General features: G+C 41.4%; 1 protein-coding gene across 1 annotated transcript in view; it reads right to left on the reverse strand.

Annotated features, from left to right (window-relative positions):
• The window catches only part of RET (ret proto-oncogene), a 255,342-nt gene that overhangs the window by 22,360 nt on the left and 219,031 nt on the right, over positions 1-13,951 (reverse strand). The window contains exon 16 of the mRNA XM_033943472.1: positions 6,834-6,904. Coding sequence (XP_033799363.1) covers positions 6,834-6,904 — 71 coding nt within the window. The remainder of the gene's footprint in view (positions 1-6,833; positions 6,905-13,951) is intronic.

Below are 13,951 nucleotides of genomic sequence, written 5' to 3' on the forward strand. Positions count from 1 at the left end.
AAGCCTTCCTAACACAACTTATTAGTAGATTTCTTCTGGTTCCAGTCAAAAAACCAACTTTGATTTCAACTGGGAGAAGGATGGGACTTACATCTCTTTGTCCATGATGGCAAGGCCGGTGTCTAGAAAGTATAGGTCCTGGAAAATGTTTCTTTTAAGGAAATATCTGCTCCTGGATGGCCTACTGTGAAACCTTTGAGATGACAAAGGTAGTTTGGAGGTTGCAGTAATTTGGACTAGAAGTGAAGAATAGTAATGTTTCATTAGTTCTACAGTTTCTTTGACCTATCTCATTAATGAGCCTTTCATGAGCATCCTTATGAAGGCCTGAAGACCACACCTTCTTAGGAGGCAGCATTCCAAGTACTGAGTAAGCTTCTTCACTGTGTCCAGGAAAAGGTAATTTGTGTTGCATTTGGCACCTTCTAGTCATTTTGAAAAGTTGGCTCCTATGCACACCTGTGAAAGTCTGCAAGGATCTGTAGTCATAGAAGAAGCTTTCCATGCCATTTGAAATAGATGTTTTTCACAGTCTTCATGGGTTTTCATTAGATGATGGAATTCTGTCTTCTTATTCTAAGGTAGAATCTTGGTAACTTCTTGACTTCTTTTGGGATTGTGTGCAGATATTATATCATGTAGATATTGTACAAAGTTATATGGGGTTGCAGCACAGCATTTTAGTAATGTTTCTTTATAAAAAAAAGTTCAGATTTTGAAACTCTTGGCTCAAGGATATCAAATCAAATACTCTAGACTTCTTATTTAGGCCTATTAGGGCTGATTCAGCTACTGCATTTTACCATTGTAATTGAAGTACGGTAAGTTCGTCAGCTGCCTGGACATCATATCTCTTGTTTATCTTCTTGCTAACAAGATGTATAGCGTGGAGTGTCCCACATCTTTTTTCACACACCACAGAAGGGAAGGTAGATGGGCACCATCATCAGGTCCTTAGAACATCCAGCAATCTGAAGGGACTAGAAGGAGGTGCCCTAGGATCACCCTGGACCTGTAAATCAGAATAAAAGGCCTTAGCCATCTTCTGCACAAAATTTGGGAAGGAAAGATCTTCAGGTGAAAATTTATTCCCAGTCTGTGGTAAAGAAGGGAATCAATTGGACGACTCTTCCAACATATTTGTAGGGCTCTAAGATTCCTCAGACCCTGACTCTTCCAAGAAGTTTAAAGCTTGGTTCCTTGAATTTGGGGGTCAACTGAGATTTGGGGGGGGGGGGGGGTCAAAAATGTTTCCTGTTTGAATTATGTTCAGCATGGATGGCTTAACTCAGCTATTCTACTGTAACATTTTTTGTTGGTTGTCATACACATTAGAAAACTGCAGAAAACTATTCAGAATACTGCAGTTAGCCTGATCTTTTCAGCACATAAATATGAATAGATTACTAAAATCATTACAGTGGCTTCCAAATGAGGCATGAATTTTTAAAGTTTGTACAATTGTACTTATTATAATGTTTGGGAGGGCACTATTATGCATACTGGATGCAAATTTGTATTCCAAATTTAGAACATTACAAGATACCTTGTTATTGCATTGCCCTGATCCCAGACTACATAAATCCAAGAGAAATTATGGGCTCCTTTTACAAAGCTGCGGCAATCGCTCTGATGCCCATAGGGATTTAATGGACATTGGAGCATTAGCCACGCAGCAGCTGATACTGTGGCTTTGTAAAAGGAGAAGTACATTTCTAAATGTTCATATCAGGCTACTAGCATCTGGAATTCTGTCCGTCTTAACATAAGGAAAATAAGTAATTACTTACTTTTTCGGAAACATCTGCAATCTTTCTTATTTAGGATATTCTTGGAGTTTATTTTATTTAGAATATACTGTACTTGGAGTTTATTTTATTTTGGAGGACAGGTAAATATTTTATTGTGAGGAAACTTCTGATATCTTTTTTTTATTAAAGCATATTTAGAAATGTTAGTTTTTCACCTCTACTATTTTTAGATGATGATTGTATATTCTTGTAATTTTGAGGGGATATTTATTTACTATTACTTCATATACGTGAATGGTCTCTTTTGATGGTTTCCACACTGAACCTAATTGCATGTTGTGGAATATAAGACTATTTGTATTTGCATGTGAAGCCGAGTAGAGGTGCTAGATGCTTGGACTGTGCCATGGTTGCTTGCCCAGGATCAGTAGCATGGAATACTGCTACTCTTTGAGTTTTGGCCAGGTACTAGTGACTTGGATTGGTCACCATGAGAACAGGCTACTGGGCTCGATGGACCATTGGTCTGACCCAGTATAGCTATTCTTATGCTCTTATGTGTGACAAGTATAGGTCAATTAAGCCATTATAGCATCACTGATGAGGTTGGCTTTTAGGCACTGTGGAATGAGGCATTATGACACCACAATCTCAGCTCAGGAATGTTGCTTTCATTGGGGTTCCAGAATCTTGCTATTCTTTGAGATGCTGGAAAGCACAGTTACTTACCGTAATAGGTGTTATCCAGGGACAGCAGGCAGATATTCTCACACATGGGTGACGTCACCGACGGGGCCCCGGTACGTACACTTGAAAAGTGAATCACAACTTTAAGTTTTAGAAAGTTTGCAATCAGCCCGCACTACACATGCGCGAGTGCCTTCCCGCCCGACATAGGCAAGCGGTTCCTCAGTTAAGATAAGCCAGCCAAGAAGCCAACCAGGGGAGGTGGGAGGGTTGTGAGAACATCTTCCTGCTGTTCCTGGATAGCATCTGTTACGGTAAGTAACTGTGCTTTATCCCAGGAAAAACAGGCAGCATATTCTCACACATGGGTGACCTCCAAGCTAACCAGAAAGAGATGGTGGGAGTGTTGGCCTTCAAGAAAATACATTTTGTAATACGGACTGGCCAAAGTGCCCATCCTGTCTGGAGAAAGATTCCAGACAATAATGCGAGGTGAATGTATCAACTGAGGACCAGGAAGCAGCTTTACAGATTTCCTCAATAGGAATAGATCTAAGGAAAGCTACAGAAGCTGCCATAGCTCGGACTTTGTGAGCTGTGAAACGACTCTCCAGGTGCAGTCCAGTCTGAGCATAGCAGAACGATATACAGGCAGCTACCCAGTTGGAAATTGTTCTTTTGGAAACAGGATGCCCCAATCTATTAGGATCAAATGAGATGAAAAGTTGGAGAGATGTTCTATGTGGCTTTGTCCTGTCAATGTAATAGGCCAAAACACGCTTACAGTCCAGAATGTGCAGTGCCGTTTCTCCAGCATGAGACTGAGGCTTAGGGAAAAAAAAAACTGGGAGAACAATCGATTAAGATGAAACTCTATGACAATTTTCGGTAGAAACTTTGGAGCATGCGGAGAACCACTTTATCATGGTGAAAAACTGTGAAGAGCGGATCTGCCACCAACGCTTGTAACTCACTGACCCTCCTGGCAGAAGTGCGCGAGATAAGAAAAACAACTTTCCAGGTAAGAAACTTGAGATGAGCTGAGCCCATTGGTTCAAATGGTGGCTTCATTAACCTGGAAAGAACTACATTAAGGTCTCAGACTACAGGAGGATGTTTGAGAGGTGGTTTCACATTGAAAAGTCCTTTCATGAATCTGGAGACCAAAGGATGAGCTGTAAGAGGTTTCCCCAAGACTGGCATGTGAAAAGCTGTAATAGCAGTGAGATGGATTCTGATAGATTGAGATTTGAATCCAGAGTCAGAGGCCAAGGTGGTACAACAGGCCTCACTGGGCCGAACCCGCGATAAACAAAAAAAGAGGATAAACTAACTAAAAGAAAAATAAAGAATAACACGAAAATGACTTAAAAGTAACTGACGCGAGAGCAGGAAGGCAAAATAGTTTTCAATGACCATTGAAATGTGTCTTTTTAACTCCTCAGAAACTAAGAAACTGAGGGACCGCGTGCCTACATCGGGTGGGAAGGCACTCGCATATGCACGGTGTAGGCTGATCGCAAAGTTTCTAAAACTTAAAATTGAGCTTCACTTTTCAAGTGTCCGTACCGGGGCTCCGTGTGTAAGAATATGCTGCCTGCTTGTCCTGGGATAATGTTATTCTTTGGGTTTTGGCCAGGTACTAGGACCTGGATTGACCACCATGAGAACAGGCTACTGAGCTCGATAGACCATAGGTCAGACCCAGTAAAGCTTGTTGGATGAATACCTTAGTGGTTCTTTTGTCTATAATAGCTCTCCTTTATATAGTGCTAATGACAGCACCACTGCTACTTTTCTAAACCTTTATTTTCTGGAGTATGCTGTCAAAGCCCTCTGACTGGATCTCTGTAGACTGGACTGGACATCACAAAGATGACTGATGAGGCAAAACACAAATACCAACATTTTCCTTTTACTGGGAAGTAATTCAAAGAAAAGAAATGATCAGATGGCCTGCTGGTGCAGCCACACTGAACAAATAATTATGAAATGGCTCAGCAAAAATAAAAAATAAATCTCTATTTATTTATTTTTTAAATGTAAAAGTTACTTTTCTAGTTAGAAAACTCTCTGATGGAGTGTACAAACATATACCAAAGCTGCAAAAGATTACATGTAACACAGTAACGTAATAGAGGATGTCAGATAAAGACCTGCATGGTCCATCCAGTCTTCCCAATAAAAATAATAAAATGCATATGTGACCCCTCCCCCCTGAAAGCTGCCTCTTATGCAGAGAAAGAAAACACTGGATTTATTGTGAGCCCTGGTGGCAGGTGTCCTACTCGCAGAGCTAGCTGGAGCCTTCGCAGCCTTCGAACTGAGCACGAGCGGTACCAGGGCTACTCATACAAACAAAAACAAAACATTGGAAATACTGGGGGGATTTCAACAGAAAGATCAGTTAAAGAAAAATGAAAGAAGACACACTTTTCATCACAGAAATAAAATGTGTCCGATGGCCTTGGCAGACAAAATGAAGCGAGGGAAAGAAAACAAGGGGTTGCAGTAGGTCAGGAGCTACTGTGCATATGTAATTAAAAAAAAAGTTATATTTTTCCAGCAGGCACTGAAAGTCTGTATTCATTTGGCACTAAGGTCCAAATTCTATATATGGCCCCTTAAAAAATTGGCACTGAAAAGGTTGGCACTTATCGTGATTCTATAAACTACCTCCAAGTTAGGCACAATTTATAGAATCGTGTGTCCATACGTCCCGTTATTGGACCGGCTGTCTTGTTATCCCGACCCACCTCTTTGGGACGCCAAAATGTCCCATTTTCAGGGACAGCGTCCCGAAGCTGTGTGGGAGGACAACAGGACAGGTGATCGCTTTCCCTCCCTCCAGCACCGATTCAAACCCCCGTCCGCCCGCCACCGCTGCACCTTCTTCTTGCCGCCCAGAAGCCTCCTTCCCGACGTCAATTCTGACGTCGGAGAGGAAGTTCCAGGCCAGCTAGGCAGCTACTAACTTTAGTGTGCTCCGCCTCGAGAAAGTTTGAGAGACACTGCTGTAACCCATTCTGAGCTCTTTGGGGAAAACGGGATAGAAAATGAATTAAATAAATAGAAATAAATAAATCTGTGCACTAAAATTTATGCACACTACTTTACAGAATACACTTAAAAAGTTGTGCATGTAAATTCTAATTACTGTAGTACTAATAATTGTTTGCTAATTGGCAATTATTGGCACTGATTAACTAATTAATTTTCATTCACAAATCAGCAGTACACACAGATTTGTGCATGCAACTTTGGCTGCAGTATACAGAATCCGGCCATAAGCATAGAAACATGGCCTACTTGTGAGATTCAGTGAACCTGATTGTCTTTATTAATTGCTCTTTTGAGCTAGGAGCCCTTTTACTAATGTATGCTAAGCAGTTAGCATGTGAATTAGGACACACTAACAATTATCTTCCTGCCATGAAAACACATGCTAATTGACATGATAACTGTTGTGGGATGGGAACTAGAGAATGACACGGGGACAAATTTTTTCCCGTCCCAGTGAATTATTTTCCTGTCCCTGCCCCGTTCCTTCAAGCTCTGTCCTCACCTGCACAAACCTCTAACACTTTAAATTCAAGTGTTTGAGGCTTGTGCGGGGCAGGGATAAGAACAGTGACAAAACATGTGGGAACGGGCGGGGAAATTGAGTTCCTGTGGGGACGGGAACAGATTTGTCCCCATGTCATTCTCTAGTGGGAAATGAGCAGGCTATGGGAGGGGAATGAACATGGACTGTGAATTTTAAAGTGTTACCATGCATGGTCACTGTCCAATACACTTACTGCATAACAAAACAAAAAAAAAATTTCTGTGTGGTAATTGTATGAGAAAATGCTAAGCATGTCCCAGTAGTTCCTGCAGAGAAAAAAAAAAACCCTTACTGCATGGTAAGTGCAAAATGTAGTACAAGCAGTGGCGTAGTAAGGGTGAGAGGCACCCAGGGCGGATGTGCCCCTCCCCCGCCCTCTTCTCCGCCCCTCCTTCCCTTGTACCTCTAGTTGAAGTTGTCGCTCGCAGCAGTCAACAATGTGCTCTTTGCGACTCCGTAAGCTCTCCCTCTGATGTCACTTCCTATGGGGGCACCCAGAAGTGATATCAGCAGGAGAGCTGACGGGGTCACGAAGAGCACGTTGTTGACCGCAGTGAACAACGACTTCAACTAGAGGCTTGGGGGAAGGGAAGGGGGGGCGCATGCATGGAAGGGAGGAATAGGGAGATGTGGGGGATGGAGAGGAGGAGGGATGCCGGCACTCCCAGCAACATGGCGTCCAGGACGGACTACCCCCCTCACGCCCCCCCTTACTATGCCACTGTATTTAAAAGCTATAATGATAGAATATTAACTTTATTTAAATTCAGTAAAAAGTGTAAACTTACACATCACTTTGTGTTGTGTAGATGTGATCAAATAGGGACTCTATTGCCATCCACTTCACAGGTATACGACCCTGAAAAGAAAAGAATTACATCAGGAAGCTGGCGTGAAAATTCAAAGGCATTTACCTGGATAACAGTGCTGCGACTGAGATATTTAGAGGTATTATCCAGACCACCGGAGCGGAGCTTGGGCAAAGCCAGAGTGGTCTGGGGAGTTATCTAAATGTGACAATGTTCCAGATAACATAGCACAGACTGTATTCGGCCCATGGGCCAGATATTCCGCACCAAATCATATCAGCGCCTGGTAGTAAATATCCAGATCGTGGCAGCTGCTGGAAATGAACCGGGTATGGCTGATATTTCAGTGCTGGTGTCGGGAGAGCTATCCATGCAGGTTAGGATTGCTAGTTATGCGGTCCAACCCTCCAGCGTTTGAAATAACATTGACTCCTCGCACTTTAAGATCAACCAACCAAAATCTTCTAACAATTCCATCACTAAAAATTATTGGAACTCGTCGCACTGACATTTTTTCTGTTGTAGCCCCACAATTATGGAATAGCTTGCCCCAGTATCTTAGAGTAGAAAAAGATTTAAAACAGTTTAAAAGTAGCTTAAAAAGTTTCCTTTTTAAAGACGCATTTAATGTATGAAACTAATTTTCCTAATTCTTCTCCAACTTATTTTTTTCTCTTCTCTTTCCCTTACCTCATGTTTTTTACCTTTAAATTCTTTTTTTTTTTATACAATTGTAGTTTTACCCTTTCTTTCCTTATGTGTCCGTTAGTCTGTATGATTTTATTTTTAACATTGTACTAAATTTTAACTAACCTGTTATTTGCATTATTTTTTGTAAATCGCTTAGTAAATTAAATAAGCGATCCAACAAATCAAAAATAAACTTGAAACTTGACACTAGCAGCTGAATATGACACAGGGACAAATTAGTCCCCATCCCAGTGAGATCTATCTCACTCTTCGTCATGTTCCCATGAGTTCTGTCCCTATCCATGCAAGCTGTGTTCTCATCTGCGCAAGCCTCGAACACTTGGGGCTCCTTTTATCAAGGCGCGCTACGGGGGTTAGCGCGTCGGATATTTCATCACGCGCTAACCCCCGCAGCAGCCTAAAATCCTAACTCCTCGTCAATGGAGGCGTTAGGTACTAGTGCGGCAGGCGGTTTGACGCGCAATATTCCGCTCGTTAAACCGCTACCATGCCTTTGTAAAAGGACCCCTTAAAGTTTTCTACTGCATGGAGCCCAAATCCCATTGTGTGCAACTTAGGGCTCCTTTTACGAAGGAGTCCTCCACCTAAAATCCTGCCAGTGCTAGGGCCTTAATGCGCGGAATAGTGTGCGCTAAATTGCCGTGTGCGCTAGCCGCTACCGCCTCCTTTTGAGCAGGTGGTAGAGTTACGGCTAGCGTGCGCTAATCCGGCGCTTGCGCTAAAACCGCTAGTGCACCTTCGTAAAAGGAGCCCTTAATGTTTGAGGCTTGTGCCGATGAGGACAGAGCTTGCAGGGATGAGACAGGAACAGAACTCGCAGGAACAGGACGGAGATGGAGATAGATCCTGCGGGGACGGGGACAAGTTTGGCGCTATTTTGTCTGCGCGCGATTGTCTTGCGCGTTTTTGACCTGTCACCCTACAACTCACATTGTAATAATATGCTTCTTTATCAATCTTCCAGTCCCAATAAGACTTTTACAACTTGGCTACTAAACATATTTATAAGGCGAAATTTGCATTCCATTCTAATTTTATACACTTTTAGAACTTGAAGACTAGCACTCTTTAATTTAATTTAATTTAAACCAGGGGGTAGCCAGTTCTCCAATTTTGGGAGCACCCAGAGTAGATTGAGGGGGGTAGGGGGGGGGCAAGGCATTGCTCCCTTCTCCTTCTCTTCGCTCCCATACACAAATATAACTTTGCTGGCAGGGATGCCGAGGCCCCGCCAACCAAATAAATGCAGTTCTGCTGCTCCCCTCCTCCTTGTGTTGCTTCCTTAAGGCGGAAGTCGGTATGTTTCAGCCTCTGATACCGGGACTTTGTGTGCATGCACTTTGTGTTTCTACAGTTGAAGGCATGTATATTTTCTTGCAAATACTTTTGACTCCATTCATAAAGTGCAAATGTGTGCATAGTTTTCCTTTGATACATGTCATGGGCACTGTTCCTCTAAGGCAGTGGTCTCAAATTCAAACCCTTTGCAGGGCCACGTTTTGGACTTGTGGGTGCTTGGAGGGCCGCAGAGAAAAATAGTTAATGTCTCATTAAAGAAATGACAATTTTGCATGAGGTAAAACTCTATAGTTTATAAATCTTTCCTTTTGGCTAAGTCTTAATAATAATATTGTAATTTATAGTTAAAGAGACATATGATCAAGAAGCTGTTTTATTTTACTTTTGTGATTATGATAAACATACTGAGGGCCTCAAAATAGTACCTGCATGTGGCCCCCGGGCCGCGAGTTTGAGACCACTGCTGGAGTCCTCCACCTAAAATCCTGCCAGTGGGAGGTGTTGTTTCACTGTCACAATTTTGATAGCAAGGGACAAGCAAGCTCTGCTTGCCTCCAGGAAACCTTCTTGTCCCTAGCAATTGAAAACATAATATTTAAATACTACCCCACACTGGCACATTTGAAGACCTCCCACTCAGCTCTGAGAGAGCAGTGGTCATAGGACTTTTTTCTCTGGGGACATTTGCACCTGTTCTTAGTGCATCCACTTGATTCATGGAAAATAGCTTGCATAGATTTACTAATGTATGCTTACCAGACGTTCGGATTTTCCTGGATATGTCCTCATTTTGAGGACACGTCCGGGGGTCTGGATGGCTTTTCAAAACACGGCACTTTGTCTGGGTTTTGAAAAGCTTCTCGACATAATCGCGTCAGGAAGGGATATCGGTGCATGTGCGGCCACAACGTAGTGACGTCATCATGCGTGCACATGCGTGTTATGTCATTATGTCACGTCCGAACATGTGCAGATGCTGGCTGGGGGGTGGAACTGGGTAGTCCTGGGGGCATGGCCATGGGTCCAGATTTTCCCAAATCTGGTAACCCTTTACTAATGCAATCTAATTTTTTTTTTTTTTTTTTCTTTTGTTCTCTTTCACTGACCAAACCATGGAAAACACAGGAAAGGAAGAAATTGCCCTAAAGATACTACGTGGATCCAGAAAAAGGGCAAATGAGATGCCCAATCAGGGTTGAGAAACAATCTTTATTAGGTTAAGTCCCATGCCATTGCAACCACCTCCTTTCTCTGCAGTTACAAGTGCATGAGTTGTGGAGCAATGCTTATAATTTTAGATACATTGAGTGATATCAATTTGCAGACATTTAACTATGAGGATTGGGACCTTGTTACTAAAGAGTGTTAGGCATTTAGGGGTAAATTCTCTATACTATGTCTAACTTAGGCGTGCTTTAGACGTCCAGAAAACGCAAGTGTCAATCAAACGGTACGTAAGCGTCTGGTAGACGTCTGTACAGACGCTGAGCGCAGGATAGACACGGCTTGCTGAAACGTCATCTAGACGTCTCTAAATGGCCGTGCTTAAATGCCAGATAGACGTCTGTACGATGTTTTTTGGTTTTTTTTAAATTATACTGAGTTTTTTATACTCTTTACTGATTTATTATCAGTCATTCAGCATTGTAAGCTTTCACATAATTAACCCAAAGTATAGGATGATGAAAAGGATAATCAAAACACAGTATACCATTTTGTAAACTATATATTTTCTGTAATATATTTGTTTTAGTGGGAGTTGATCTGGGAATATCAGTGAAGTAGGGAATGGCAGACAGAGAACACTGCTGTTTTGTATCTTTTTCCTCTATGATATCAGAATTGTACAGTTTACCATTAATACAAAGTAAAAAAATATGTTATGTTTGAAAGGAGAACTAGAAGATGAAACGTACCGAGTGGGTGTTGAACTTACATTATCAGTATGGAAGGTGGGAACCTGGAGATGTATGCTACACAGAAATGAATGTATCTGATGCACAATGCTGATGAAAATATCACAGATCAAGCACGAATGCAGAGGAGTGTAAAGGAGACAAAATTTTGCTATTTTACAGCCCTCTATATCCTATACACGTCTAATTAACGTCTGACGCATAGGCGTTGTTAAATCTAAATCCCGCTTAGGCGTCGTATGCGGAAAAACGTTTCTTACGCCTACATTATAGACGCTATTTAGACGCGTTATGCTGCCTAAGTAGCATCTAACTAGTGCCTGCCCATCACCATGCCCACGGCACGCCCACGTCTACATATGTAGACGCGCCTATGCCTTCCGTAGACGTCTATCTTACGTCTATCTTTTTTGGCCGTCTAGCTGCGTCTAAGTCCCAACTAACGCTTATTAAGGCCCTTAACGCCGTAATTATTCAATTACTCTGGACGTCTAAAGCACGCCTAAGTTTAGACGTATTATAGAGAATTTACCCCTTAACGTGTGACAACTGGCTAATGTGCAACCACATTGAGGCATTTTGCAGTAGTTTGCCTGTTTTCATGTGGCACGGGCAAGGAGTGGATATGGAAACTTCATCCAGTTAGTGTGTTACTTACCACACATTAACTGTGAACAGGTACCGCATGGAACATTAATACAAGACCTGAATAAAAAAAATACTATAAATTCCTCCACTAATTTTTTCATTAGATTTGCAGCTAATCCCTCGGCTTCTATATATGGTGCCTAGATTTGGATGCATAAATTTGGGTGTGATCTCTGAAAGGACACATTTTAATGGATAAGTTTTCTGTCTCTGTCCATGCTGGAAGTAATCAAATGCAGAATGTTGTGTTTACTCTCTTAATGGTTTGGGAAGAGGTCATTTAATTTATGTTAACGAAGTTAGCTCTCAGACAATGAAGGCTCGACCCCCCACTGCTATGGTTGAGATAGATAAAGGAAGCTTTTTACACCTTTTAGCTTTAAACAATGAAGTACATATCCTGCTCATTCATCCCCCCCCCCCCTTTCTGGTGTTGATTACTTCTTTGAAGCCTATGTATCCTGTCACTAGATATGGTCTGTACTTACGTCATCTGCTAATACCACTGAAGATATATAAATGAATGCAGACTAATAATAAAACAGGCAAAATCTCTTTAGAATACTGTCTATGTATCTTTCTTTCTAAGGGGAATTGCCTCCAGATGACAGAGTGTTTTGCAGGGCAGTTTCGGGACCAAGAAACGGATCCTGTTCGTTTCAATTTGGGGGCTACGTCCACGATGGACTTGACATTACCAATATTTTGTGAGTATTTCTGAATTTTGAATTCTGTTCTTTAATACTCACAGGTATTTGAGTCATGTTCCAACCCTTTATTTATATTGTAGGGTTTTTGGTAAACCCGCCGCGGTTACTGTTCTTTTGGCAAGGACAAATATTAATGTGGAGTTTTCAGTAAGCTCCCGCCGCGAAAATAAGCAGCTGCCATTCTTTCGGGAAGAATGAAATTAAGTGAAGACTTTTGGAAAGTCTCTATTGTGGATTTATAGAAACGTCTGCGCATTCTGTCATCTGTACCATTCTTTGCATGCGCTTTTCTCTTCTATCGCTTAGATAAGATTTTATAGAGTATAAGATTATATTGTATATTATTAATGTACCTCGCTTATAAGGTAAGGTAAGTGAAAATTTTTACATTGTTATATTGTTTTTGTTATTGAAAAAATTCCTGCATTGTGATATTGTTTTTGGTTATGGGTCATAAAGGCACTTAGGCGGTTTACATTTAAGAGAGCTGGACATTCAGCGATTTACTATATGTGGAGGGAGTACAGAGTACAGAGACTATTAGGAATCAAAATCACAAAATATAATGTTTGCTAAGAATTTCGGAGCGGACCTGTAAAGAAAAATCACAGCTTTCCTGAAAAAAAGGGAAAAAATTACAATGTACAGTTTGTTTAGAGATTCAGAAACAGCAAGAATTAGGATTTCAGAGAGCATTGTGAAAAGAAAGAGTACTTGGTGAGGTTCTGTTTAGGTGATGTATCTGTCGAATAGGGTAGTTTTTATGAGTTTTCTAAAGGCATTGTAGGTCAGTTCGGCTTTATTAATGTGACTGTCTAGCCAATATTGTTGTTTATTTGCTTGGAGCATGAAGGTTCTGTCCAGAAAGGTTTTGTATTTACAATTGGTTATGCTTGGGTATGCAAAAAAAATTGCTGTTTCTGGTTTGTCTTGTTGGGTTGTGGAGTGCAAAGTGGGTTTGTAGATACGTAGGTGCTAGTCCCCAAACTAGCTTGAAACATATGCAGGAGAACTTGAATAATATTCTTGCCTCGACTGACAGCCAGTGCAGTGGTTTGTGGTGGGAGATGACATGGTCATTCTTTTTTAATCCATATATCAAGTGGACAGCTGAGTTCTGAATTAAACCCAAATAAACGATATTACAATAGTCCAGGGTAGAAAGCACTAGTGATTGCACTAGTAATCTAAACGATAGTGGGTCGAAGTATTTTTTGATGGTCTTTAATCTCCATAACATCGTGAAACATTTTGTTGCCACAATATTCGTGTGTTCAATCATAGTGAGGTGTGTTTGTCCAATGTGACTCCCAATATTTTTATTGTGTTGGTAATTGGGTAATCGGGTAATCATGGTCTTTTATATGTAGCGTTGAATTGGCAATTTTATCCGTTGGGCTTGCAAGGAAGATTTTTGTTTTTTTTCTGTGTTAAGTTTCAGTTTGAAGTTGCTTGTCCAATGTTCTATTTCGGTCATTATATGAGTAATGTATTTTGAGGTTTCATTTGTTATGCTATTCACTAGGATTAGGATGGAGATGTCGTCTGCATATATGTAATAGATCAGGTTTGGTTTTTGCAGTGGGTGTCCTAGAGAGGATATGTAAATGTTGAATAGGGTAGGTGAAAGTGATGAACCCTGTAGGGCTTAATATGAATTGAATGTGAGTGAACCAGGTTGTGGATGTGTGGTATAGGTGAAGTGGTTGAGTTGGAGTCGGAGATCTGATTCTGATTCTGTGGCAGTCTTTGGCAGGGAGAGGGGGAGGGCAGCCCCTCCTTCTCATCCTCCTTCTCCTTTGTTGTAGTGACA

The sequence above is a fragment of the Geotrypetes seraphini genome, chromosome 4, assembly GCF_902459505.1.
Source record: "Geotrypetes seraphini chromosome 4, aGeoSer1.1, whole genome shotgun sequence".
Taxonomy (NCBI): Eukaryota; Metazoa; Chordata; class Amphibia; order Gymnophiona; family Dermophiidae; genus Geotrypetes; species Geotrypetes seraphini.